At 38.1% G+C, this 23,775-nt stretch overlaps 2 protein-coding genes and 1 non-coding gene across 3 annotated transcripts; all 3 read left to right on the top strand.

The window, feature by feature from the left end:
- The first annotated feature begins 931 nt into the window (after positions 1 to 931).
- nt5dc2 (5'-nucleotidase domain containing 2) lies at positions 932 to 12,784 on the top strand. The gene is made up of 14 exons (XM_051116353.1): positions 932 to 1,399; positions 1,685 to 1,869; positions 3,078 to 3,152; positions 3,250 to 3,305; positions 3,397 to 3,490; positions 4,520 to 4,648; positions 5,487 to 5,547; positions 6,096 to 6,198; positions 6,410 to 6,511; positions 7,716 to 7,797; positions 8,434 to 8,520; positions 8,725 to 8,865; positions 11,464 to 11,528; positions 11,627 to 12,784. Exons 1-14 carry the CDS (start codon positions 1,027 to 1,029, stop codon positions 11,886 to 11,888), a joined length of 1,815 nt encoding a protein of 604 aa, XP_050972310.1. The 5' UTR covers positions 932 to 1,026; the 3' UTR covers positions 11,889 to 12,784.
- Positions 12,785 to 14,088: 1,304 nt separating this feature from the next.
- On the top strand, positions 14,089 to 14,160 carry trnah-gug (transfer RNA histidin (anticodon GUG)). The gene has a single exon. It is a non-coding gene; the product is annotated as a tRNA-His (tRNA).
- A 351-nt stretch (positions 14,161 to 14,511) lies between these two features.
- tbc1d25 (TBC1 domain family, member 25) lies at positions 14,512 to 23,441 on the top strand. Its single transcript, XM_051117495.1, has 7 exons — positions 14,512 to 14,896; positions 17,867 to 17,976; positions 18,113 to 18,267; positions 18,499 to 18,623; positions 19,033 to 19,221; positions 20,136 to 20,411; positions 20,497 to 23,441. The coding sequence occupies exons 1-7, from the start codon at positions 14,852 to 14,854 to the stop codon at positions 22,162 to 22,164; spliced, it is 2,568 nt and encodes an 855-aa protein (XP_050973452.1). The 5' UTR covers positions 14,512 to 14,851; the 3' UTR covers positions 22,165 to 23,441.
- Positions 23,442 to 23,775: the final 334 nt, after the last annotated feature.

The following is a 23,775-nucleotide window of genomic DNA, read 5'->3' as shown; positions in this document are numbered from 1 at the left end:
AATTTCAGTTTATTGTATTTACATTTTGGAGCGAAATGTTGTTGATAGTTTTTGTGAAACTACATGGTTTCATCAAGATTTTCCTAGGACATTGAAAGAACACGTTCCTGATGCCTCTGCCACACCCTGTCCCACACACATTCAAATGAATGCTGTATGAATGTAAATACAACAGTTACTTCAGACATGAATGGCCATAAACTGACTAAACGTGAGCTATTCTACACTCCTTATTTTATGTCACTTAGCTGATTAGCCTAGTAAATTCTTGTGGACAGCTTGTGAATGTGTGTAAAACGTGACTTTACTCTTACTGCAACACCTAAAATCGACTCACTGACAAAAAAAAGTGTGCATTCCGGAAGGGCTTCATAAATAAAAATCAATTTTGCCTATCGGTTTGGATAAGATAGCAACATAAGTCGAACATATGATCAAAAGCGGTGAACTAATGACCTCAGCCTTTTGCTACTGCACTAAACCGCAGTCATTAAGCGTCTCTTTTGTTCCAGTGTTTTTGTAGAAGCCCGTTCTCCTGAAGTCTGCGATGAAACGTGTAGAACAAAAAAACAACAATCGTATGTTTTCGAAGTACGGCCAGTGGCTTCTACGGTCACATCTTGTACATACACGCCAATGTATCCAGGAACAAAAAGTATACTAAGCATATTCAGTCACGTAGCCCATGTAGGCAGTTGCCAGGTCGTTCGACCAATCATAAGGCATGAAATATTGCTAAATTTTCATCAAGGCAACGTATTGGTTGGACTGGCATGTAAACACGTTTTCCCTATGAGCCAGACCCCTTGATAAGCGACGCAGCAGAATCCACGTCTCATTGGTTTAAACAACTGTCAATCATTACAAGTCCGCGATCTGATTGGTTCATAAAACAGCCTCCGCCTGAAGGGCCTGACCAACGATGCCCTCAGTGAAGCTGTATCAGTTCCCACAGAAGCGAGCCCAGTGAACACGCGTGGCGAGTACGGATGAAAGAAGTAAACAACTTGTTAGCATAGTGTAGACATGGCTTGCAAAAAAATAGGCAGTTTAAGCAACGCAATGTGGCAACGAAGCTCCAGCTGCAGAGTTTCGCTGTGCGCAGGGTTGAATATTCCTGCTTTTGCTTGTGGAAGCTTCGCCTCGGCTGGCTCAACAACAACTAACGGGAAGAACTGCTGCAAAGATGGACACAAGTGTGGATCGACGAGAAATTTACCAGCTAGTCATAACCCTGTTGCAGCCGCAGTCACATCGCACAGACACCAGATCGTGGGCAAAAATAGAGGCGAGGAATCTCTGACCAAATCTGGCAGGGCTTTCTCATCCACGGCCCCGCAGATCAACAATAAAACCTACTTGTGGGCGAGATACAACGAGATGAAACGGCTTGTGCACGGTATGTAGATTTAATTTGACTTCTCATATATGGTGTCCTGTAATCTCTGGACTCATGACAAACATTATTTGCCCACTTTTCATCCGTTCCCAAAGAGGCGCTGGCCTCTGGACGCTTTGTAAACAACTGCCAACTGCCATTCACATGTCCAATGCATGATCGACATTTTGTGTTCACAACTATTTCAGGTGTACCAGCCTTGTTCATGCACAGAAGAAACATTTTTTTAAAACATGCATTTGAAATGTCATAATAAATCTCAAATCTCCCTTTGCCGCCCCACAGATTTGATTCCTCCTGGGGTGTGCAATCTTTTGAACCCTTCCACCATCTATGCCAACAATGAAGTGAATCTGGAAGAGGTGGACATCTACGGCTTTGACTATGATTACACGCTCGCGCTCTATTCCAGCGCGCTGGACGAGATGATTTACAACAAGGCGCGAGAGTTTCTCGTCCAGCATTACAAGGTCCGAGAAAAATCTAATTTTATGTCATAAACCTGTTTATTTTTCATATTTCGTTGTCATTAAACCAAATAATTATAAATACGAAGCGTTATTATGATGTAAAACACAGACACTTAGGGTCCATTCACACAGAACGCGTTTTTGCGACTAAAATAGCGAGAAAATAAAAATTCGCGGAATGGAAAAGGAAAAAACGTACGGTCTAGGTACACGTTTTTTCCTTTACATTAGTGCAACGTTTTTAGAACCCTGCAAAAAACAACGCAACAGCGTTTTTATGTTTAAAAACGCAGGGCGCCGGGTAGCGGAAAACGCAAAGTCTTACGTTTTTATAAAACTCGAGCTTTTACTTATTTATTTTTGCCTTTATTACTATAGGACATATCATAGCTGATAGGAAGCAGAATGAGAAGGGGGTGGGATCGGGTAAGGTACTGAAGCGGGGATTCGAACTCGGGACGGCCATAGCGCAATGGCGCTATATGTCGGTGAGCTGCCCAGAAGGCTATAGGCGTCCACGAACTTTTATTTCAACACCACGTTTGTAGAACGCTGTCAAAGACAAGCACAATGGTCAAACGGGTCTGTCTAGCGCATGTTTACATAGAAAAACAATGGAAAGCAGTGCAGTGGAATGCAAAATGCATTCTGTATCAACGGCCCCTTAGAATGAAGTCAAGAGGTCATACACAGAATGCATTTTTGCATTTAAAATTGGAGGCACAAAGCACTGGAATGAGAAAAAAACAAACCATGTCTCTTTTTCTTCTTTTGAAAGTTATTTGGACTTAAAGGGGAAAAAAAATTCTGTCATTAAGCACTCACCCTTGTGTCGTTTCAAACCCATAAGACTTTTGTTCGTCTTCGGAATAATTTTTTTTCATAATTTTTTTTTTTAAGAATGCTGTGTTACGTGTGAGGCGCTGTGAAAGACGCGAGCGCAACAGTCGAAACATGTCCATCTAGCTCATTTTAGCATAGAAAAACTATGGAAAAGCAGTGCAGTGAACACAAAAATGTGTTTTGTGTGAACGACCCCTAACACAAAAAAATGTATCTTGGGACTTTTGGCTCAAGTCCTGAGATTTTCTGTTTTGCTTAATTGTTCTAATGATGGTTGACCTGCCTGAGGGGTCATGTGGAGTCAAGCGGTGTGAGGTTAAAGGTTGGCATGCCTGAGATGACTAAACTTTTGTTTCTTTCACTAGTATCCTGAGGGAATAAGTAAGTACGACTACATTCCCAACTTTGCAACTCGGGGACTTCACTACGACATCCAAAAGGTGCATTTAACAATCTTTGTTAGAGTTTTTGCAGCACTGTTTAGTTGCACTTGTGCAGTATTAATAAAATATTTTTCTTATTATTTCAATGCCACAGGGACTACTGATGAAAATTGACGCCTTTCATTATATCCAGTTGGGCACTGTTTATAGGTAAATTAAATCAAATCAAATCAGTTTGGTCAGTGAGTTTGCATGGATAACTGTGTGTTATGTAATTCACAGGCTTTGTTTCTATTTGCAGGGGTCTGAAGCCTGTCCCTGACGATGAGGTCATGAAACTTTATGGAGGTTCAAACCACGTTCCCCTCCATCAAGTCAGCGGGTTTTACGGCAAGGTGATTGTTCCACGTTTTCATTTCATCAAATTTAATTTCAATTTTACACTCGAGAGAGCAGATGTTTACATGGTGTTATTGGCATGATTACATTTTTGTGCCTCATTACTAAGAGGTCAGTGAGGCTAAAGTGGTGCCACCCTGTCAGGAGCTCAGATCTGATTTTGTGTGTCCAGCCACCATGAGTAATTGCTGTTCGCTATATATCTACAACAAAAACATTACAGTCCTTTTCTCTATCAGATGGCTATCGGGCACGTTCTTCTCTGCAGGTTTTCCGCGGTCATGGGAAACACAAATGTATCAGGGATTTATAAAATGGTGTTTTGCAAAAAGTCATCTCTATTCAAAGAGGATTTCTTTTGTTATGCTCTGTTGCAAAACATATCATAGGCTGAATATTGTTCTTGGATGCAGTAAAACATGCTTGCCTAGTATTGTCTGACTTAAGTACAACATCATTTTTTTTTTTTGAGTCAGTTCAGGTGTTTCTGGTGAGGTCACAGACAGGAGTGAAAACACAAATAATAAAATTCAAAAAGTAATTTTCCTTTTGGAAAAACAAATGATGCTACATCTGTAACTGTCCTGTTAAATTGTACAGGTTACTATATATATATATATATATATATATATATATATATATATATATATATATATATATATATATATATATATATATATATATATATATATATATATATACACACACACACATTGAACCTTTTTTTTTGTACTTTTTAACATCACAAATGACTGATATAGTCATGCGGATTCATGGCTCTGGAAATTTTTAAATACAGAGTTGTTGTTTTTTTTTTTTTTTGTTTTTTTTTGTTGGAGAACGTGAGGTTTTGCACTAAAATGGTCATTAAAGTGTATGACCTGCAATTTCCTTGCAATAGATCGACAGTATTTCCAGCTCCTCATTGAGGAGGCATGTAATTTAGGTATACAGATGAAGCTTTGCTTATTCGTTACTGCTGTAAAATACACATGACTCATGCATTTTATTATTATTTGTTCCAGGGTCCCAAAATGAAGCAGTTTATGGATGTGTTCTCCATCCCTGAGATGACTCTCTTGGCAGCTGCGAACGATTATTTCATCTCAAACGACATCGAGTACGACCCAGTGCATCTCTACAAAGATGTCTCAGTAAGTGTGAAGTCAATACGCCCTGCGTGAATCCTGATCAAACCATTTAAGAGCATTTGCACAATAAAGCCAGGCAGTTTTTACAGACTGTGGGAATAGTTTACAAACTGCTTTTGTAATTTAAAACCGTGAGAGCTGTTTCTTGTCTGTCGTTTTGTAAACTCTGTCGTCAAGCCGAGCAGATTCTTTCTTGTGCCTGTGGTTAAGTGCCGCTGACTGATTTGTTTTCATTCAGCCTGGATCACGGTGGTCCTGAATTGGGTTACAGAGCGACTTTGTTTTTTCATGCTGTTTTGGGTCAATTTACTTGCAGAATGTTCTCTTGTCTTTCACTTCTGCTTTTCAGCCCCACTCTTCCTTACACAACTCTCGCTGACTTGTAGAAAATAAAAATCTTAACTGCACAATTGGCTAAAATCCAAAATATGTCAGACCTCCAATGCGTCAACAAGATTCAAATGAATTGTTTTGCCGTGTGTGGGTTTGCCTCATTAACACTTTCACTGAAGTGCTTGTCAGGAAGTAAAACGTCAGAACGCTTGTTTATCTTACAAGCGCAGCTTTTCGAGCTGACTGCTGTCCGCGCTACTAGAACAGATTGTACTGTACTCGCGGTGTGACGTGGGTGCGTAAGATGTCATAGGGTACCGGAAAACCTGGCAGCGGAACAAAGAAACGTTTGAGGAAAATCCGTTTTAAAATTATTTTTATGAACAAAGAGGAAGAAGAAACTAAAAAAAGAGAATAGGAAGTGTTTGCCTTAAGCACTGGTTCACGAAAACGCCTGTTTGTTTAACTTTTATAGTTTGAGAAATATAAGCCAAATCTTTCTTTTCAGGATGCCATTGGAATGGTGCATATCAAGGGTTACATGTACAAATGGATCATGCAAGATCTTGGTGAGTATTAACAAATATTTACTATGTGCATTTTCCAAAAAAGCTTAAAATCTTTGTTAAAGCAAGATTTGCACTAAATTTCTTTAGCCAGCTAAAGACCATGTTATTGAAACTTGAAGCTAATGACAACCAGACTTGAAGTTGAGACTCCAGAGCAGTCTGTGCAGGGCATGTATGTGGGCTGTGTGTATATAGGTGGAGAGCAGTCTTTTGTTTTCAGAGCAGACTGTTACATAGTCGGACCTCTCTGGAGAATGAGATTTGAAGGGAGCAGTTCTGTTGGGCTAGCCCAATGTAATCTTTGGTTTTAATGTTGTCCCTGCGGACAAGCAGGGAACCTGCAAATCCTTATCATAGATTTTCCTTTGCAGTATAAACACTTCTTAGGCAAACAGGAAAACAGATTTGATCAGATTCTGTATTATAGATATCATAGTCTGCAAAAATGACTAATTTGGTTTTAGTTAGTATAGAATAGACTTGGGTTTTAAAAGGACCTCTTTTTTCTGCCTTTTGTGACCCCTTTTCCTTCCTTGTTCGGTCCCCAGAGAAATACATTCTCAGAGGAGACGAGACATACGCTGTGTTGCACCGGCTGGCCAGTCACGGGAAGAAGCTTTTTCTTATTACCAACAGCCCCTTCAGCTTTGTGTGAGTTTCTTCTCTGTTGTATCATATTCAGCAGATCAGTTCATAAAGGACCTCAAACTGAAGCTCCATACAATTATAAAAATAAAAAAAACCAATGACCACATATTTTGGACCCCTAATTGTCATAAATTTAAACATGAGCTTATTTATATTTATTATTTTTGCACTGCTGAAATAGTAAGTAATTGTTTTTATCCTGTATTTTTTTCAGTGATAAAGGCATGAAGTACATGGTTGGGAAGGAGTGGAGGGACTTCTTTGACGTTGTCATCGTTCAAGCTGACAAACCACATTTTTTCAATGATTGCGTAAAGTAAGTCGGGTTTACTGTGAATGGATAAGATCTTATTTACAGTCAATTGAGAATTCTGGTCCAAAATGTTTTTTTTTTGATTAACATAACAGAACATAGCACAACAGTAATATTGTAAAATATTAATTTTTTTTAAATATATTTTTACATTTATTTTTGTGATGCAAAGCTTAATTTTCAGCAGTCATTACTCCAGGCTTTAGTGTCACATGATCCTTCATAAATCATTCTGATATGCTGAATAGGGCTGGGCGATTTTGATTAATTCAAATGTAATGTTTTGCAACAATTTAATTTTTCTTTTTTAATATAAATATGTTAGAATTAGACACTTTGACAATATGGCAATGATAATAGGTAAGAGTAAAGAATGATCCAACGTGCTCATGTCGCTATAGAGTGCGTTTTTGTGTTGACAAAGATGCAACGCGGGCAGTGGAATAGGCCGCGTTTTTAGAATGTTGTTTCATGCAAGAGATGTGAATATAAATCTAAAATCCAGATTAATTGAACATTTTACCTCAATTACGATTAATGAACGATTGTTTTATATATATATATATATATATATATATACTATATAATTTTTATAATATACTATATATATAATTTTTTTTTTCTTTCTTACTGGCCATTCACACAGTACACATCTTTGCATCTCCAGCTCTCAGGAATGATTTGTTTACAGTAGCAGTAGCCAACTGGCCCTACTTCGTCACTTTCAGCGCTGCGTAATATCATTGTGCCTGCTGCACCCATGGTACGGCAGCAAAGTTCCTTGATTTTTACGCTGAAATGAGAGTCCATATCAGGCTAGAAAATTGCAACTTTTCATTTTCTGTTAGTCTTAGTACATGATGTAACTACAAAAGAGTCAAGTTTTAAATAGGAAAAATATCAACTCTTTGTTCATTTTTGAGTGAGATGCTAACGGTCTAATCAGATTCAGTGATCTATGCTAAGCTATGCTAAAAGACAATCTAGACCCGGAGATCGGCTGAATGGATTCAAAATTGGTAAAACTCGAGGGGAGTTGGAAAATGTGCCTATTTTCAAAAATAGTGGTGCGTTCCTTTAATGGAAAATAAACCCTTATGTATGGATTCCAAATAACCTTTTTTCTCCAGCATTGAGTGTTTTTAGTTTTATTTTGAATGATCACTTTGCAGTGAGTTTAAAACATCTCTATCTTTTAATTTTCCAGACCATTTAGACGTTTGGACAGCAATGGAGATTTACAGTGGGACAGAATCAGGAGTTTGGAAAAGGGACAGATCTATAAACAGGTAACGCAGATTTGTTTTGTCCTGCATTACGTCTGTTTATTCTGAGCAGTACAGGCAGAGGAGAAGCTTTTAGTTGCTGCGTCATTTTTGCTGACTCATCTCTGAGCCTGAATTAAGTCAGGGATTACAAATACATCTGGTGAAATTTTCCAGAATTACCGGGACATTTGCCCTACTTAGAACCTCAGCTTGCCATTTAATTTGGCTTTCAGTTGGAACAAGTGGAAAAGAAGGCAGTGAGATCAACTCAGTCTAAATGGAAAATCAATTGAGCACAGTTTAGTGGTGTCAGGCATGTACAAACAGATTTGGCTGACCAGAACAGACTTAGCCTGACTACATACCCGCCCTCAGGCAAGACGAAGTTAAAGCAATGTATGAAAACCATCCCAAATTGGGAAAGACTTATGGGAAAGTTCCTTGGCAGGAAACTTAGAGCAAACTGTTCCTACCATACAAAACCAATAAAAGGTCTGTTGACTTGTTGCTTCCAGAAACCCACGTGACTACTGGGGAAAAAAAAAATGCTAGTTGTCATTTGAAACGGTGTAGTTTCCAGCTTAGTCAAAACCTTGAAATCAATCGGAATATTACCAACCAGCTAACAAAACTGCCGTTGTTTTGCTTTTGTTTCAGGGAAACCTTGTAGATTTTCTGAAGCTAACAGGATGGCGAGGATCCAAAGTTTTCTACTTTGGAGATCATCTCTACAGTGACTTGGCAGTGAGTCATCATCATGCTTCTGTTTTATTCACATTTGTTGCGCATATGTCTCTTCCTGTTGTTTTTACTTCTTCAGCTTAGTGATTCCAACAACAGTGGAAGTAAATCTCACCCTGTAGTTTTCTTTAGTTACTACTTTCCAGAGTCGAACAGTAACAGTGATTGTCGTGGACAATAGTCTAAACATCCTGTCCGGCATTTTAGGACCTGATGCTGCGTCATGGGTGGAGGACGGGAGCGATCGTGCCAGAACTTGAGGTGGAGACGAAGGTGGTGAACACAGAGCAGTACGCGCAAAGTCTCACGTGGTTGCAGGCGCTCACCGGACTGCTGGAGCGCATGCAGGTACGCGATTTGGCTCTAAACTCCACCAACACTTTTCCATTTTAGTATCACCTTTTCTTTCTCTAAGAGCGGGCGCGGCCACTTGTAAATTTTATGGGTCTGGCTTCCGGTCTCACCCGCGCCCATCAATTTTTAGCTGCACAAAACAGATTGATATTGCAAATTGGTGTGTCTTACCATATTAAAGTATTATCTTAATTATGAGCAAACAGTTTCACTATTTACTGCACGTTGTTACTCTCATCATTTCCCTATAGCGGTTAATGAACCCAAAGTCTCAGCCATAGGCTTACTTTAATTGACAAAAAAGGTGGATAAATGTCTACTTTTTATATTAAATTTCACATTTAAGTAAAAAAATAGTCATTTTAATGATTTAACTCATAAGTATCTCTATAAGTGATTTTCTAGAGAACAAATGAGGGCAAAACAAACACATCTGCATTACATGTGCTTCTATAGTTTATGGTTGCATAGGAGTGACCTGATGGGTTTGGCAGAGGTCCATTCGCTTTATATTGATCTGAATTGATTGTTCTGAGTGTCCGTATCCAAAGTTAGATCCTCTGTGTAAGAAAGGTTTGGCGTGATCGGTTTTTCTGTTTATGTAATCCAGAATGCGTTTGACCTGATATTCTGGCAAGGTTTTGGGTGGTAATTGTTTTTAATTGTGCTACGCTAAAATTTGAGCCACTTAAAATGGTTTATGCTTTGGATGATGGGGGATAAAATGTAAAATGTAAACAGACACTTAGGGATGTAACGATTACTGGTTTCATGATAAATCATGATAAAATTCCCCACAGTTAGTATTACTGTTTCGTGTTTTAATTATCATTATAACCATATTCGATTACCATGATTTGATTTTGATAAAGCACAGTTTTAAGTAACAGTCTCATTTGCACATAGCACGCACAGTACTAATGGCATAGGCACCGATCTCCACAGAAATGATCGAGCACCCACAGAAAAACACGAAATAGTCTCCGTTCATTTTAACCAATAAGAAGTGGATTGCATTTAAGACTTAATTCTCATGTTCATCCTTCATTTGAAGCAGTTTTGGTGTTACTTTAATAGCAAATGCAAAGAGTGCATTATTGTAATACGAGAGGGTGCCAGCACGAATCTCTCGGATTGCAGTGGGTTTGCTCTCCCAAATACATAGTGATCATGGCTCTGCACTCCCTCAGATATTATGTTTGCGCCCTCATCATTGGTACTGTTATTGTTTTACTGATTAGGTAAACAAAAAGTCATTTTATTTGTTTGTTAATTTTAAATTTGGTGAAGTGATTTATGTGTCAGCACTTTTTGAACATTTCCAGCACATTTTAACAATACCGTGATAATACTGATAACCGTGATAATTTTGGTCACTGTAAAAGGAATATTTGTAATATTAATACTGTAATATTTCCTGTCACACGTGATAGGAAATTTTCATATCGTTACATCCCTACAGACACTGTTACTGTAAGATCCAAGTCTGTATTCCCAAAGAGATCAGCACAGTAATGGAGCTTTTCCTGTGTTTGTGCAGAGGTCATGAGAGTTTTTGATGTAATTTAATGAAACATATGAGAAGATGAGTCATCTCACAAGTAAAAATAAAAAAGATAGATGATTTTTATTTATTTATTTTCTTCTAAGTCTGTTTGCACTTCATAACAGTGCAAAAATCAGCGTGTTTTTCTGTATACTTCAGCATGTTGTTTTTTTTTTTTTAATGTCTGTAGTTTTCAATTTTATAATATTATAACATAAAATTATAACAACATTATAAAAGTTGTTGGAGCATAGATATTATTGTATTATTGTTTTTTACACACACACACATATGTATGTGTGTGTGTGTGTGTGTGTGTGTTTCCGTGTATATTTTAATATGTGATTTATTCCTGTTCATCATTTTTATGCTTGCACTCAAAAAACATTTCCTATTATCATTTTTTTTTTTTAAGTAGTTGTTCTATATATATATATATATATAATATTATTATTATTATTATTATTATTATTATTATTATTATTATTATTATTATTATTATTTATGGAAACATAGCGTTTTTGTTTTTATTGTATTAATGAAAAGTTTTATTGAGTTGTATTAATGTAAAATTAGTAAAAATGTTAGCACACTACAAGCTTGTATAATCAGACATTTTGATTAAATGTGAAACCTAAAATTGTGAGAACATATTATATACAGAATAATTATTATTATTATTATTATTATTATTATTATTATTATTATTAAATGAAAAAATGTGACTTATGAAAGAAGTTGAAAGAAGTTTTTAAGCTCTCCAAGGCTGGTTTTATTTAATTTATAAAAAAATAAAAAAAATAAAGGAAAACTTGTGATATTGTAAATTTGCAATTTCAAAAAATGTTTTGTTTGAATATATTTTGATATGTGATTCCTGTTATTGCGAAGCTGAATTTTCAGATCACATTTATGCTTATGCTTTAATATGCTGATTTGGTGCTCAAGAAATGTTTCTTAGACGATTCCAAAAGTTCTCCCTGTTGATTTGGAGAAAAATAATTTTCTCTGAACAACTGACTTATTTATCATTTCTTGTTTTTCAGATGTATCGGGATCCTGAGTCCAAGAAGGTTCTGCAGGAGTGGCTGAAAGAGAGAGAAGAGCTACGGTACGCGAAGCAAGACAAAAAGACAAACTCTTGAACTCTCTTAATAAACAGATCAAGAGCTATGTCCATTGTAACACGTCTCCCATTTCCTTTTACAGGGCAGTCACCAAGAACCTCTTCAACCCTCACTTTGGCAGCATTTTCCGTACCTGCCACAACCCCACCTACTTTTCCCGCCGCCTGTGCCGTTTCTCAGACCTCTACATGGCCTCTATCAGCTGCCTGCTGAACTACGACCTCTCATACACCTTTTACCCTCGCCGAACGCCCCTGCAGCACGAAGCCCCCCTCTGGATGGACCAGCTCTGCACTGGCTGCATGAAGACGCCCTTCTTAGAAGAGATGGCCCATATTCGTTAAAAACCTTTAATGTGCGAATATGAACTGAAAAGTGAAATGAGGGGGTTGTGTGTGTCTATGGCATTGGAGACGTGGCACTTTTGCGTGAACACCACATACAACGGGGCCACCTGCTGGATGTTATGTTACAATGCATCTCGACGTTCTCAAGCCTTGGACACTGAAAGAAAGGCTTGCAGATGAACTTATGGTCTTATCTCTAACTTTTTTACATTTGATGCTATTGCATTACGTCTTACTAAACATAGTTAGATGTTAAGTGGTTTACAGTTCTCTGTTTTTTTTTTTTGGTTTTGTAGATTAAACCTGTGTGTCATGAGTTTTGTAGCTGCAACAGGGTGATGTTTGTATTAACACAAATCGTGATAACAGGAAGAATGACATATACTATACTTGGGGTACCCAGACTTTTTTTTTTTTATTCTGGTAGGCCAAAGTATTGAGCCGCTGGCCAAAAATGCACAATTTTGAGTTACAAATACAGTAGGTCTGATAACAAGTACGATTAGGTCAAATAGCTTCATAGATTTGGTGTTGTAATGTTACTTACCCTCCCCACACTACAATAATAATGTAGCCTAAACATGCACAAGTAATAACAAGTCTCAATAGGTCTTTATTACTAGAGAAATTATTTTTTTTGTTCAATGACGGCTGTATTTACATACATGGAAGCTCCTGGAGGGCCAAACCAAATGCTGTTGTTGTTTTTGACCTTGCAGGCCCTCACTGTTTGTGGCTTTAGACTAAGCTTCTGTACAATCGGAGCATTGTTTGCTTACAGTTAAATCTGTGAATAGCTATGCTGCTAAAATCAGTTTTCCAGGAACAAGATGTCATCTTTTGTATGTACTTGCTCAACAATTTATAAAATCAAATAAAAGGCTTTGTATTAATATGTTGTGTTGATTCTTATGTCTTTAAGAGATAAAATATATAACCCACAAATGACAAATGATATACCAAGGCTGCATTTAATTGATTTAACATGCTGATTTGGTGCTCTGGAAACATTGTCAATGATAAAACAGCTTAAAGGAAAAGTTCACTTCCAGAATGAAAATTTCCTGATCATTTACTCACCCCACATCATCCAAGATATTCATGTCTGTCTTCAGTGGAAAAAAAAAAAAACATTTCTTTTGAGGAAAACATTCTGGATTTTTCTCCATATAATGGATTTAAATGGTGGTCAACAGGTTGAAGGTCCAAATTGCAGTTTCAGTGCAGCTTCAAGGGGCTCTACATGATCCCAGCTGAGGAAAAAGAGTGTCATTTTTTTAAAAAAATAAAAAATGAGCACAAATGTGCCTTCACGCATTGTGTAGTCACGTTGAAAAAGTCACACATCGTTAGTTTTTTGTCAGTGTACTTCAGTTAAAAAAAAGCAAGGGCAAAAAACTCTTCTTCTCCAACCTTAAAATCCTTCGACATCGTTGTTTTACCTTTTTTTGTAAAAGGCGTTTGACTTTCTTTGCATCTTGTAAACACTGGGTCAGTACTTCCGCCTACATCACGTGTGCATGATTACTTAATCTGCACTAGTGCAAGAGGAGCATTTGTTGGATAAAAAGTATATAAATTAGTATTTTTCTTAGAAAATTACCGATCGTTTCGCTAGATAAATCCCTTTTTCCTCAGCTGGGTTTGTGTAGAGGCCTCTGAAGCTTCACTGAAACTGCAGTTTGGACCTTTAACCCATTGGCCACCATTGACGTCCACTATGTGGAGAAAAATCCTGGATTGTTTTCCTCAAAAAACTTAATTTCTTTTCAACTGAAGAAAGAAAGACATCTTGGATGACATGGGGGTGAGTAAATTATCAAGAAATGTTCGTTCTGGAAGGGAATTTACCTTTTAATATTTTTTAAGGAAACCTTATACACTGCCATTAAGAAGTTTGGGATTTTTAAAATAAATTGATATCGTTACTTTCATTCAGCAAAGACAGATTAAATAATCAAAATTGATAATAAAGACATTTATAATGTTACAAAAGATTTCTACTTTGAATAAATAATTTTCTTTTAAAGATTCTACTCATCAAACAATCCGGAAAAAGAATCAATATATTCACAATATATTCAGAAAATCTCTCTGAGATACGTATACGTTAGAGTCTGCTATATAGAAACAGAAGTATATTCGGTTAAATTATATTGTCTAAATCTTCGGTACGCGAACAGCTGCCGAGTAGCTCGCCGTGATCGTATAGTGGTTAGTACTCTGCGTTGTGGCCGCAGCAACCCCGGTTCGAATCCGGGTCACGGCATAAGGCAAAGCTGAAATTTTTGTTTGTTTGCGTTAAAAAATGATAAAACGCCTAACGTTACTACTGCTTCGTGATGTCATTTATACACAAACATCTTTGTGAAGTTATATTTACTTTTAAAAAATACCAGAGTATATTTTATTCATCAGAATATAGCGTTATATTGTTTGTCATCGTCGGGTGTAAGAATTATTAAAAAAAAGGTTGATAAAAAAATAACTGGATATCTCGGATCATATATCATCACTGGATTTTTTCTTTCTGTTGCACATGGATCATGCATCCCCTGGTGAATTCAATGATGTAATGCCAAAGTGACGTCATATCCTGTTGTTTAAATCTGGTCCGATCTCATGTAGCAAGCGTAATGCCCTATTACTTACGTTATGATTATTGATATAAATAAACAAAGCACTGATTCCCCGAGTCAACCATACCCGAATTATGCATTCAAACTTCTTTTTAAGACCCGAAAGGTTTTTCTCTCTTCCACCGGAGCTTTTATTTTGAAACGTGTCAGCAGGATATTAGTTGTTTTTCAGTCTCTTGTTAACGGAATTTTCATTGAACCTGCCGAGCAGTAAGAGAGGGGAAAACGGGTACCCGCATCCATTGTTATTTTACTTTCAATTTTTCTACTGGATGACGACAACGCATCTCTGAACGGGACCCCCAAACCGAACTGCCCACCATGTCGGCTGAGGAGGAGAGGGGGGTAGTTCGTGTCAAAGTCAAGGTGAGAAATTGTGGGGACCGAGCTGCAGGTACAAACCCTAATCACACACACACACGGAGCAACACAGCGGGATGAAAGCACAATAACACACAGCAGCCCACGTAGTCCAGCCAGGCCAGGAGACAGTGTCTGATTGCATGTCTGCGTCTGTCGAGGAGCTTTTTTTAAATCAGCCCTGGTCTTCATGTCCATCCATTACTTCGCTGGCATCTTTGTTGTTTACAAACCGTGACCGCATCTATATCACTCGTACAGGGCATACTGTTATTCTTTAGGGTTGTGAAATAGTTTAGTCCTTATGTGACATACTTTTGTAGAAATGTATTTGTTTATAGTTCCTTTTAATATGTTTTAGTTATATGTTGTTTGTGTAATATAATTGTTCGACATACACGTTAACCATAGACATTTTGATCGTTATGATTCTGCTATATTAATATTTCGCTTTTATTTGTAAAGCCACGTCGTAAGGAGACAAAAACGTACACAAATATGTACCGCTGACCTGATTGTGAGTCATGTTTGCTCTCAAGTGTCACATGATCAACTTGCCATGAATTCCCTCGCTTGTTTTTCAGTCGTTTCTCAGGTGTTTAGTTTGATATAATGAACACGAAAAGCAGTGTATCTGCTTTTTGACAGCCATGTAGGTGTTGTTTCCGATGCGGGCCTGAGAGAAACGCCATAAATGATTTAATGGCACTTAAAATTTTGGCCCATTTTAAAAGAGAGTGGTATTGCATGTCTGTTTCTTTAAGAAGGCTCTTTGGACAAGAATGTGGGTCACTGAATTTTAGTTTAATCACAGTGAACGTTTGATTAATCAACTACACTGCCATGACACTGATTTTTGAGACATGGGATTAAAAACTATTTAATAATAAGCTTTTTAATATGAAAAGCAAAATATGGTTATGTCAGCACATTCAAGATTTGCTTCGTCTGGCTATAGTTGACTGTATGGATCTGCAAATGAGTTTGCAACGTCAATTTATTATTTAAGGGAAGTGAATACTAGACTTGTCATGATTTCTGCCACAAAACTTCAGTTTCTCACTTCCATGATGTATTTAAAGTGCTCTATTTTCTCACACTGATTTTGTACTTAATATACTAAAAATTATCCTTTAGTACTTCTTAAGATAATCTAAGTGTACTCAAATGTGCTATTTTGGGACGCCATGAATATTAACTGAAATGTGCTTTTAACATACTATCTTTGTATCCTTGTACACTTGAACCCACTAGTGTATGAAAGACGGGTTCAAGTGTACTACAAGTGGTAACAAATTACAATTTTTTTTTTAATACAGAGATGGTATGTTAAAAGCGTATTTTAGTTAATATTTATCAAAACAATGTGTGAAAGTAGAGCATTTATTATGGAAGTGCACTTTTTTAAACCTGGGTAATGATATAGTGTTACTGTTAACTGAAACTATTCATTTTCAGTAACTAAAACAAAGCTAAAATAACACAGAATATAAATATTAGATTAAAAAAAACATAGTACATTTTAGAAATTTACAGAAATAAGTTTTAGTGCTAAAATTGCTAAAACTAAAATAAGCATAAATTAAGGCTAAATATAGAGCTGCAAAATGATTAATTGCAATAAAATAGTATTTAAAATAAAAGTTTATGTTTACATAGTATATGTGTGTTTACTGTGTATATTTATTGTGTATATAAATACACGTGTGTATACATTAAGGAAAGATTTATATCTAAAATATTTATGTTTATGTATATATATATAAATTATATACAAACATATATATATATTTTATACAAATGCTTCAAATTTTTGAATTCTTTACACTTTTCCAATCCATTTTCTTTTATAAATAAATCTTCATAGAACAATAAAAACTTTAGTTTCTGCATGTTCGAATGAGTAATATTGTTTCAAATCAAGAAACAGGTTTGTGTTGTCTGATCATAATAATAATAATATTACTTTTTTGTCTAGAAATGCATCTTTTATAGTAGTAGTAGCTTGAGTTAGTATGCAGATGTTAATTTAGGTTAATCATCAAAATTAGTAACATGTAAAATTTGTTGCAACCTCATTTTTATATGGTGAAATTGAATTATTCTGACATTTTGAGGTTTATTAAAATTAACCATTGGTCTTCCATAGAAGCATACATTTAGATCATGATAACCACAGTTAAAACCACATATATAGCACCTCATAAAAATATAACTATATGGTTTCTAGGTATTTGTGTGAAAAGAGTAGTCTAAATACATTTAGTATAAATGCACAAACACTATAGCTTAATCACAAAAAAAATCTGTAATTCCTTTACTAATTGAATACATTTAATACATATAATAATATAATAAAACCTTTCAGCTGAGTGATAAGTAATCCGTGTGTCGTGGTTCAAATGAACACTGAACACACTTTTTATTACAGCAAACATTTATTGAACTCGTAATGGTTTTATCGAGGATAATTATTTCATAATAATTATCGATTTATTGCCCAGCACATTAACATTTCGGAAAATGTTGATACAATTGAAATTTTTGCATGAATAAGCTTCATATCTTGTTTTGTGTCAAAGGTCAGTACCAAATGACAAGTTTTGCATGATAAAAGAATTTAGGTTCGGTGTGAACCTTGACAGATGTGTGCTGCAATGTGGTGTGCTTGGGACAGATGACCTTGCAGTGCTGTGTTTTGCAGGTGTTTTCCCATGTGTAAGTAAAATTTAAAGTAATCTGTACAGCCAGAGTCAGTTTCCCATGGTTGGTTGTGCCATCAAAAGAGGCTCAACAGGCAGTAAATCCACCTGAATAAATAATGTGTCACCTGATTAGATTATTTGCATTTCAGAGGATAGAGTGATTAGCCTTTCAGGACCTTAGGATAATTAACAAAGTAGGGTTATGTAAAGTAGGCAGTGTTACCCGTTTTCTTTGTTTTTTGAAAATCGTATCTTTAAAATCTGTTTGCAGAAGTGTGAAGGGGTGTTGCCGGTGGAGTTCCGCTCCTTTGCTGTTGATCCTCAAATAACCTCACTGGAGGTGTTGCAGCATATCCTGATTCGAGCTTTTGAGCTGAATGGGTGAGTGTGAAATTGCACAATGTATATATTAGTTTTGTGCTTTTTTTAATTACAGGGATTGTTTAATAGCAATGATAGATAAAGAAGCCGCAGCAAACATAGATGCAGTCTTGTTTTTTTCTTTGGTTCCCTATAGGAAGCGCAACTTTGGGATAAGTTATCTGTCCCGTGACCGCGGAGGTGTGGAGGTTTACGTGTCTCTGCTGTCTGACTGGGATTTAGATGCAGCGTTTGTCAGTGCAGCAAAGCCTTTCCTCCAGCTCAAGATGGACATCAAACCGTCAGAGGATAGTGAGTGAACTCCACCTCCTTCTATTTTGAGGGTGTTAAAGGGATAGTGCACCCAAAAATGAAAATTCTGTCATTAGTTACTCACCCTCATGTCATTCCAAACACAAATTAAGATTTTTAATGAAATCTGACCCTCCAAAGACCCTGCATAGACCGCACTGATCTAAGCCTAATCCATTTTTGAATGCTGTTTTTATTCTTTAACGATTTTCCCCTCACATTCTTTCTAAGGTCCTGTTTTGGAGGATTGGGACATAATCAGCCCTAAGGATGTGATTGGCTCAGACCAGTTGCAGGGAGAGAAGAGGTCGTTGGCTTCTGCTGCACTTCCTTTTACACAGTCGCTGCTGTCCCAGGTTACTCATGATGTTCTTCACCCTGTCAGCCAGCTGTTTTATCAGCCAGTGTCTCCTGCAGTCAGTCAGGTTCACAGTCTACTGGCGTTATACTGTAATTAATGGCAATTACCCCCAAACACTTCAAGTAATTAGATATTTCAGGAGTCCTTGAAGGCGAGAGCTCTTTTGCTCTTGTACGAAGCAGCTTTGTGTTTCTTTTGTGCTGACAAACTGATATATTCATTTGAAGATAGAGGGAATATTTTCTGCATCTCAATGATAGCTAATTAATCCAGTTCTAGATATCTTATGTGATTATCTAATGTTTCTTTACACTTGTCTTTCACCTAATACCATAGATTTTACTAGAAAATTAAATAAATAGTAAACATTCTCGTGTTTACTTTGTATCTTCCTCCACATTCAGGTGGGCCGCACTCTATCGCGTGTGCAGCAGGCCTTGAGTTGGTCCTATGGGGAGGAGGTGAAACCATTCAAGCCTCCATTAAGTGATACTGAGTTCCACAGTTATCTGAACAGCCAAGGTCAACTGACCCGACCAGAGGAACTCAGACTCCGTATATATCATGGTGGTGTTGAGCCATCCTTACGCAAGGTAACCAGGCTGACTTTTTTTTTTTTTTTTATTTAATGTACCATTCAGTGGTGGGGCAAAAAAATTATTCACATACGAATCACATCTTCTAGCGATTTGCATCAATTCAAAAATTTCAAAAAATATAATTCTAATTAATAATAATAATAATAATAATAATAATAATATTAATAATAACATGTTGTTGGAACAAAACAGCAACAGCATTGGAGAAGGAAAAACAAATACATCCTGTCCAATTTTCAGCTAGAGCAAGTGTTTGGAAAAATAATATATTTATTGATCTTTTGTTTTTATGGGAAGCATTTGGAAAGGGATGGGAACACATACAACGCATTCTATGGAGCCACCAAAGGGACATGGTTAGCCGTGCTACCAGTGGTAGCCTTTTACATAATATACAGTGTATTTCACTCACTGTTTACTACATAAACAGAGTAAGGAGAGATGCCTGAATTACAATGATGAATTATTTGCAGATCCTGAGCACCACTGACAATCATCTTGTAAAATCTTGTAAAATATGTGGCAAGTAGGCCTACCGCGGCTCCGTGTGATCACAAATCTTGAAAGTGAAAGTAAAATGCAAGCGTGCATTCAACAGCTCGCAGTTTATATACAGTATAACTACCCAATGATATAATTGCGGGAGAAAGCATTAAAAGGTATTTTTTGCTCCCATCTCATATTTAGGGTTTTCGTAGTACGTCATTTCCTTTTCTAAACACGGTATGATCGGATTCGTACACATCCCTAATGGGAAGTGTTATTGCTTCTGACGCAGGAGATGGTGTTCTGACATAGAACGTCCACCGAATTTTAATTTCTGGGTGAACTATGATGCGAGTCTGATGTGTCAAGCAGTCTTCTTTTTAGCTGACTTGTTCTTTTCCATCTCTGTATTTTTGTGTCAGGTTGTTTGGCGATACCTTCTTAATGTGTACCCAGATGGTCTGACAGGACAAGAGAGAATGGACTACATGAAGAGGAAGACAAGAGAGTACGACCAGCTGAAGAGTGAATGGACAGAACGGGTGAGTGCAGAGGACCTGGAGTTCATCAGGGGAAACGTTCTGAAAGATGTTCTTCGAACAGACCGAGCACATCCTTACTACGCAGGCTCCGAGGACAGCCCACATCTCACCGCCTTGACAGACCTCCTCACCACCTTTGCTATTACACACCCACAGGTAAACCTTTCGTAATCCCCTTTGATAACACTAGGATGTTCCTTTACTCCTGAGGGAAATAAACTATCCTTGTTTGCTTTCACAGGTGTCTTATTGCCAAGGCATGAGCGACATTGCCTCGCCAATCCTTGCCGTCATGGACAACGAAGCTCACGCCTTTATCTGCTTCTGTGGCATTATGAAACGTCTTGAGGGCAACTTTCGCCCTGACGGACAACTCATGTCCATTAAGTTCCAGCATCTCAAGTTGCTTCTGCAGTATTCAGACCCCGAGTTTTATACCTACCTAGTCTCAAAAGGTGCAGACGATCTGTTTTTCTGCTACCGCTGGCTGCTTTTGGAGCTGAAGCGTGAATTCGCTTTTGATGATGCCCTGAGAATGCTAGAGGTCACCTGGAGCTCCTTGCCACCTGATCCACCCGAGACAGAGGTGGAGCTTCTGGGGCCAGCGCTCGAGGCAGATCAGTCCAACGGCTCACAGAATGTGGACATGGAGGAGGTGGAAGAGACGCAGACGGAAAGGCAGAGGAGACGTCACATGCTAAGACCGTCCCGAGAGGAAGCAGATGGAGGAGGTAACCTCATCATAGAGGAGAAGGAGCTTCGAAAGGAAGGTGAAGGAGAGTACAAGAACGATGTCACAGCTCCAACTCCTGCTTTTGAGAAACAGGCCAGTTTTGGGGAATTCAAGTACTATAGTGGCCGAAGCGAGGACAGCTTTGAGATCAATGAAAACGATTGCTCCGATCCTACGTTATCTCCAGTACAGTTTCAGTCTGCGCACTCAACGTTGCCATTCTCGGTCCGCCAGTCCACGGAAGAAAGTGAGGATGACCCTGGAGAGCAGGAACCTTTAATCGGCAATCACATGCCGTCTTCTCCAGGACAAAGAGACTCTCCCAACGGTCAGGCAGCTTCCCCAGAATCTGGTTTACCGAACTGGAAGAGTAGCTCAAATCATTCACTGGAAGCATCTAATTCTCCATCCAGCTGGAGAACAGCATCTCCCGATGCCCTGTCCAAATGCACATCCTCTTCCTCTAGTGGAGACAAAGCCGTATCTCCTGATAAACCTCCTGCGGGGTTCCCGTCCTCACAAGCTGTAATAAATGAAGCCGGAGCTCAGTCCCCGTCAGTGGTCCCAGGGAAATCCTTACTGGCGTCTCCGTCGCAGGGTTACAATCGTTCGCTCCTCTCTTCGCCGGTTTTATCCTTCGGCAAGTCCCCGTCTTTGCCCAAAGCGTTCTCTAGCAATCTTCCATCGCCATGCAGACCCACCGGGTCTGGCGTAACCTCTCCAAACACAAACAAACCAGAAGGAGGCGGAATTAAACCCTGCTCGCTTCCCCCTCCTCAAGAGTTCGGGAAAGGGAATCCCTTCATGCTTTTCCTTTGCCTGTCTATCCTGCTGGAACACCGTGACCACATTGTCAAAAACAGCTTGGATTACAATGAGCTGGCAATGCACTTTGACCGCCTGGTCCGTCGCCACAACCTAGGGCGTATTCTGCAGCGGGCTAAAGCCCTCTTTGCAGACTATCTGCAGAGTGAGGTATGGGACTCAGAGGAAGGGGATGAAGTCAGCTTGGACTCTCCAACCACAGCGGCAACATCTCCCCAGACGCCTACCACTAGACCTCCTTTCCTCGATGTACAGCCCTCTCAGAGTACCTTACCCAATTCAACTTATAATCTGGCCAATACCATTCCCTCTCCAGCAACTCCTGTTGCCCTCTCTCCATCCGATTCCTGATTCTGGCAGTAGTAGATTAGCTCCAGAAACCAGCTCCGGACCACAAGCGGACCCAGAACCCGAATCACAGCGTACCTTCGTGCTTTACACATGCTTAATGAGACTTGTATTGTTTTATGTTAACAACCAAAGCTTAGTGACTTTCTCATGTCTCTTTTGCCCTGTCCAACCTCTCAAGTCAAGCCCTTTTTCATTGTACTGTATCTTTTTTTATTGCACTTTATTGATTGTCCTTTGAAAGGGCAGGCCAGTTTGTGTCTCATCTCACTTTGTATATAACACTTTCAAAAGGCACACTATGGACATGTAAAATCCGTTACAGTAACCGAACTTACCTAAAACAAAGCAACAAGATTATACAGTTATTTATTTCTGTGTGCAATCTTTATTTTGGCAAAAACGGTGTCTGAGGTTGTCATGGCTCTATTGATGTAGGGAGGAGAATGTTTATTCGAGTAAAGCTTTTGAGATGCTCTCTGAAATGTATTCATGAATTTGTTTGACGTTGCCAGCAGCAGAGGTGTATACTAATCATTTGTGCTTTATGAGAACCTTAAGCCTTGATTTTTGTTTGTACCAAACATTTGACTGGAGATGAAGGTGCTGATGTGTCATCCAGTATCCCATCAATGTGAACTGTTCAGTTGTAAAACAAGTAACATTCAGCTCCAATACTAGTAAAACTCCTCTCTAGTGTACAACAGCAGTGGAGGTTTTGGTAAAGCAGCACTTTTACTAAGGTCAACGTGGAGAATGGCTGGTAATTTGGTTTCACTCATCCTTGCCTTTGTTGGAAAAGTGCCTCGTTATACTGAATTAGGCATTTTTGTCTCTTTCTTCTGTGTGTAAATATAATTTCATTGCTTTCATCTTTTTTCCACCAAAGGTTTGTCTGTTCATCCGTTGCTATAACGACTTTATCATCAAGAGGCAACAATCAAGAATCCCTGCTGTTTAAAAAAAATCAGTGTTTAATGCCTTTAGCAGAATGCATTTCATTGGAGACCTTGTAGACTCATTCTTTACGTCTTAATACCAAGTGTTCTTTTCTCTTTTTTTCTAAGTGCTCAACTGATAAACCTGCACATGGACTAAAAATTATTTTCCTGGAAAGTGGAACACTGATGAGTCCTGTTCATCAGCGTTGTGTATACATGTATGTTTCTCTGATTTTGATTTGGTTCTGTATGATAGTATTTTACTCATACCCATGGAGAGACTTGCTAGATTGAATGCTTGCAATACTCCTATTTGTACAATAAATTCACTGAATATTAGCTGATCAATGATCTTTCTTTGCAAAAAAAAAGATTTAATGCAGTCCCTGCTGGAAATTTATCTTGAGCTGTTGTTTTGGAACATGGTAGCTGGTTTCTGGTTGGTCTAAGGTGGTAGACCATCTTGGACCAGCAACAAAAAAAGGGTTCCCCTGGTAAATTTGTATTTCAGTGGCTAAATATGAAGTTTTTGGGGTCGCTTCAATCCACAGACATCAAAAACAATCCACGCCGACAGTGTTAAAGTAGCCCAATTCCGCGGGAAAACCACAGACTTGGCAACACTGGTGGTCTTGCATAGTCAGACCTTTAGACTGATGACAGAAAGACCAGT

Source organism: Labeo rohita, chromosome 8 (genome assembly GCF_022985175.1).
Source record: "Labeo rohita strain BAU-BD-2019 chromosome 8, IGBB_LRoh.1.0, whole genome shotgun sequence".
Taxonomy (NCBI): domain Eukaryota; kingdom Metazoa; phylum Chordata; class Actinopteri; order Cypriniformes; family Cyprinidae; genus Labeo; species Labeo rohita.
The sequence above is the reverse complement of the archived record's forward strand: the minus strand, read 5'-3'. Positions and strand labels throughout refer to the sequence as shown.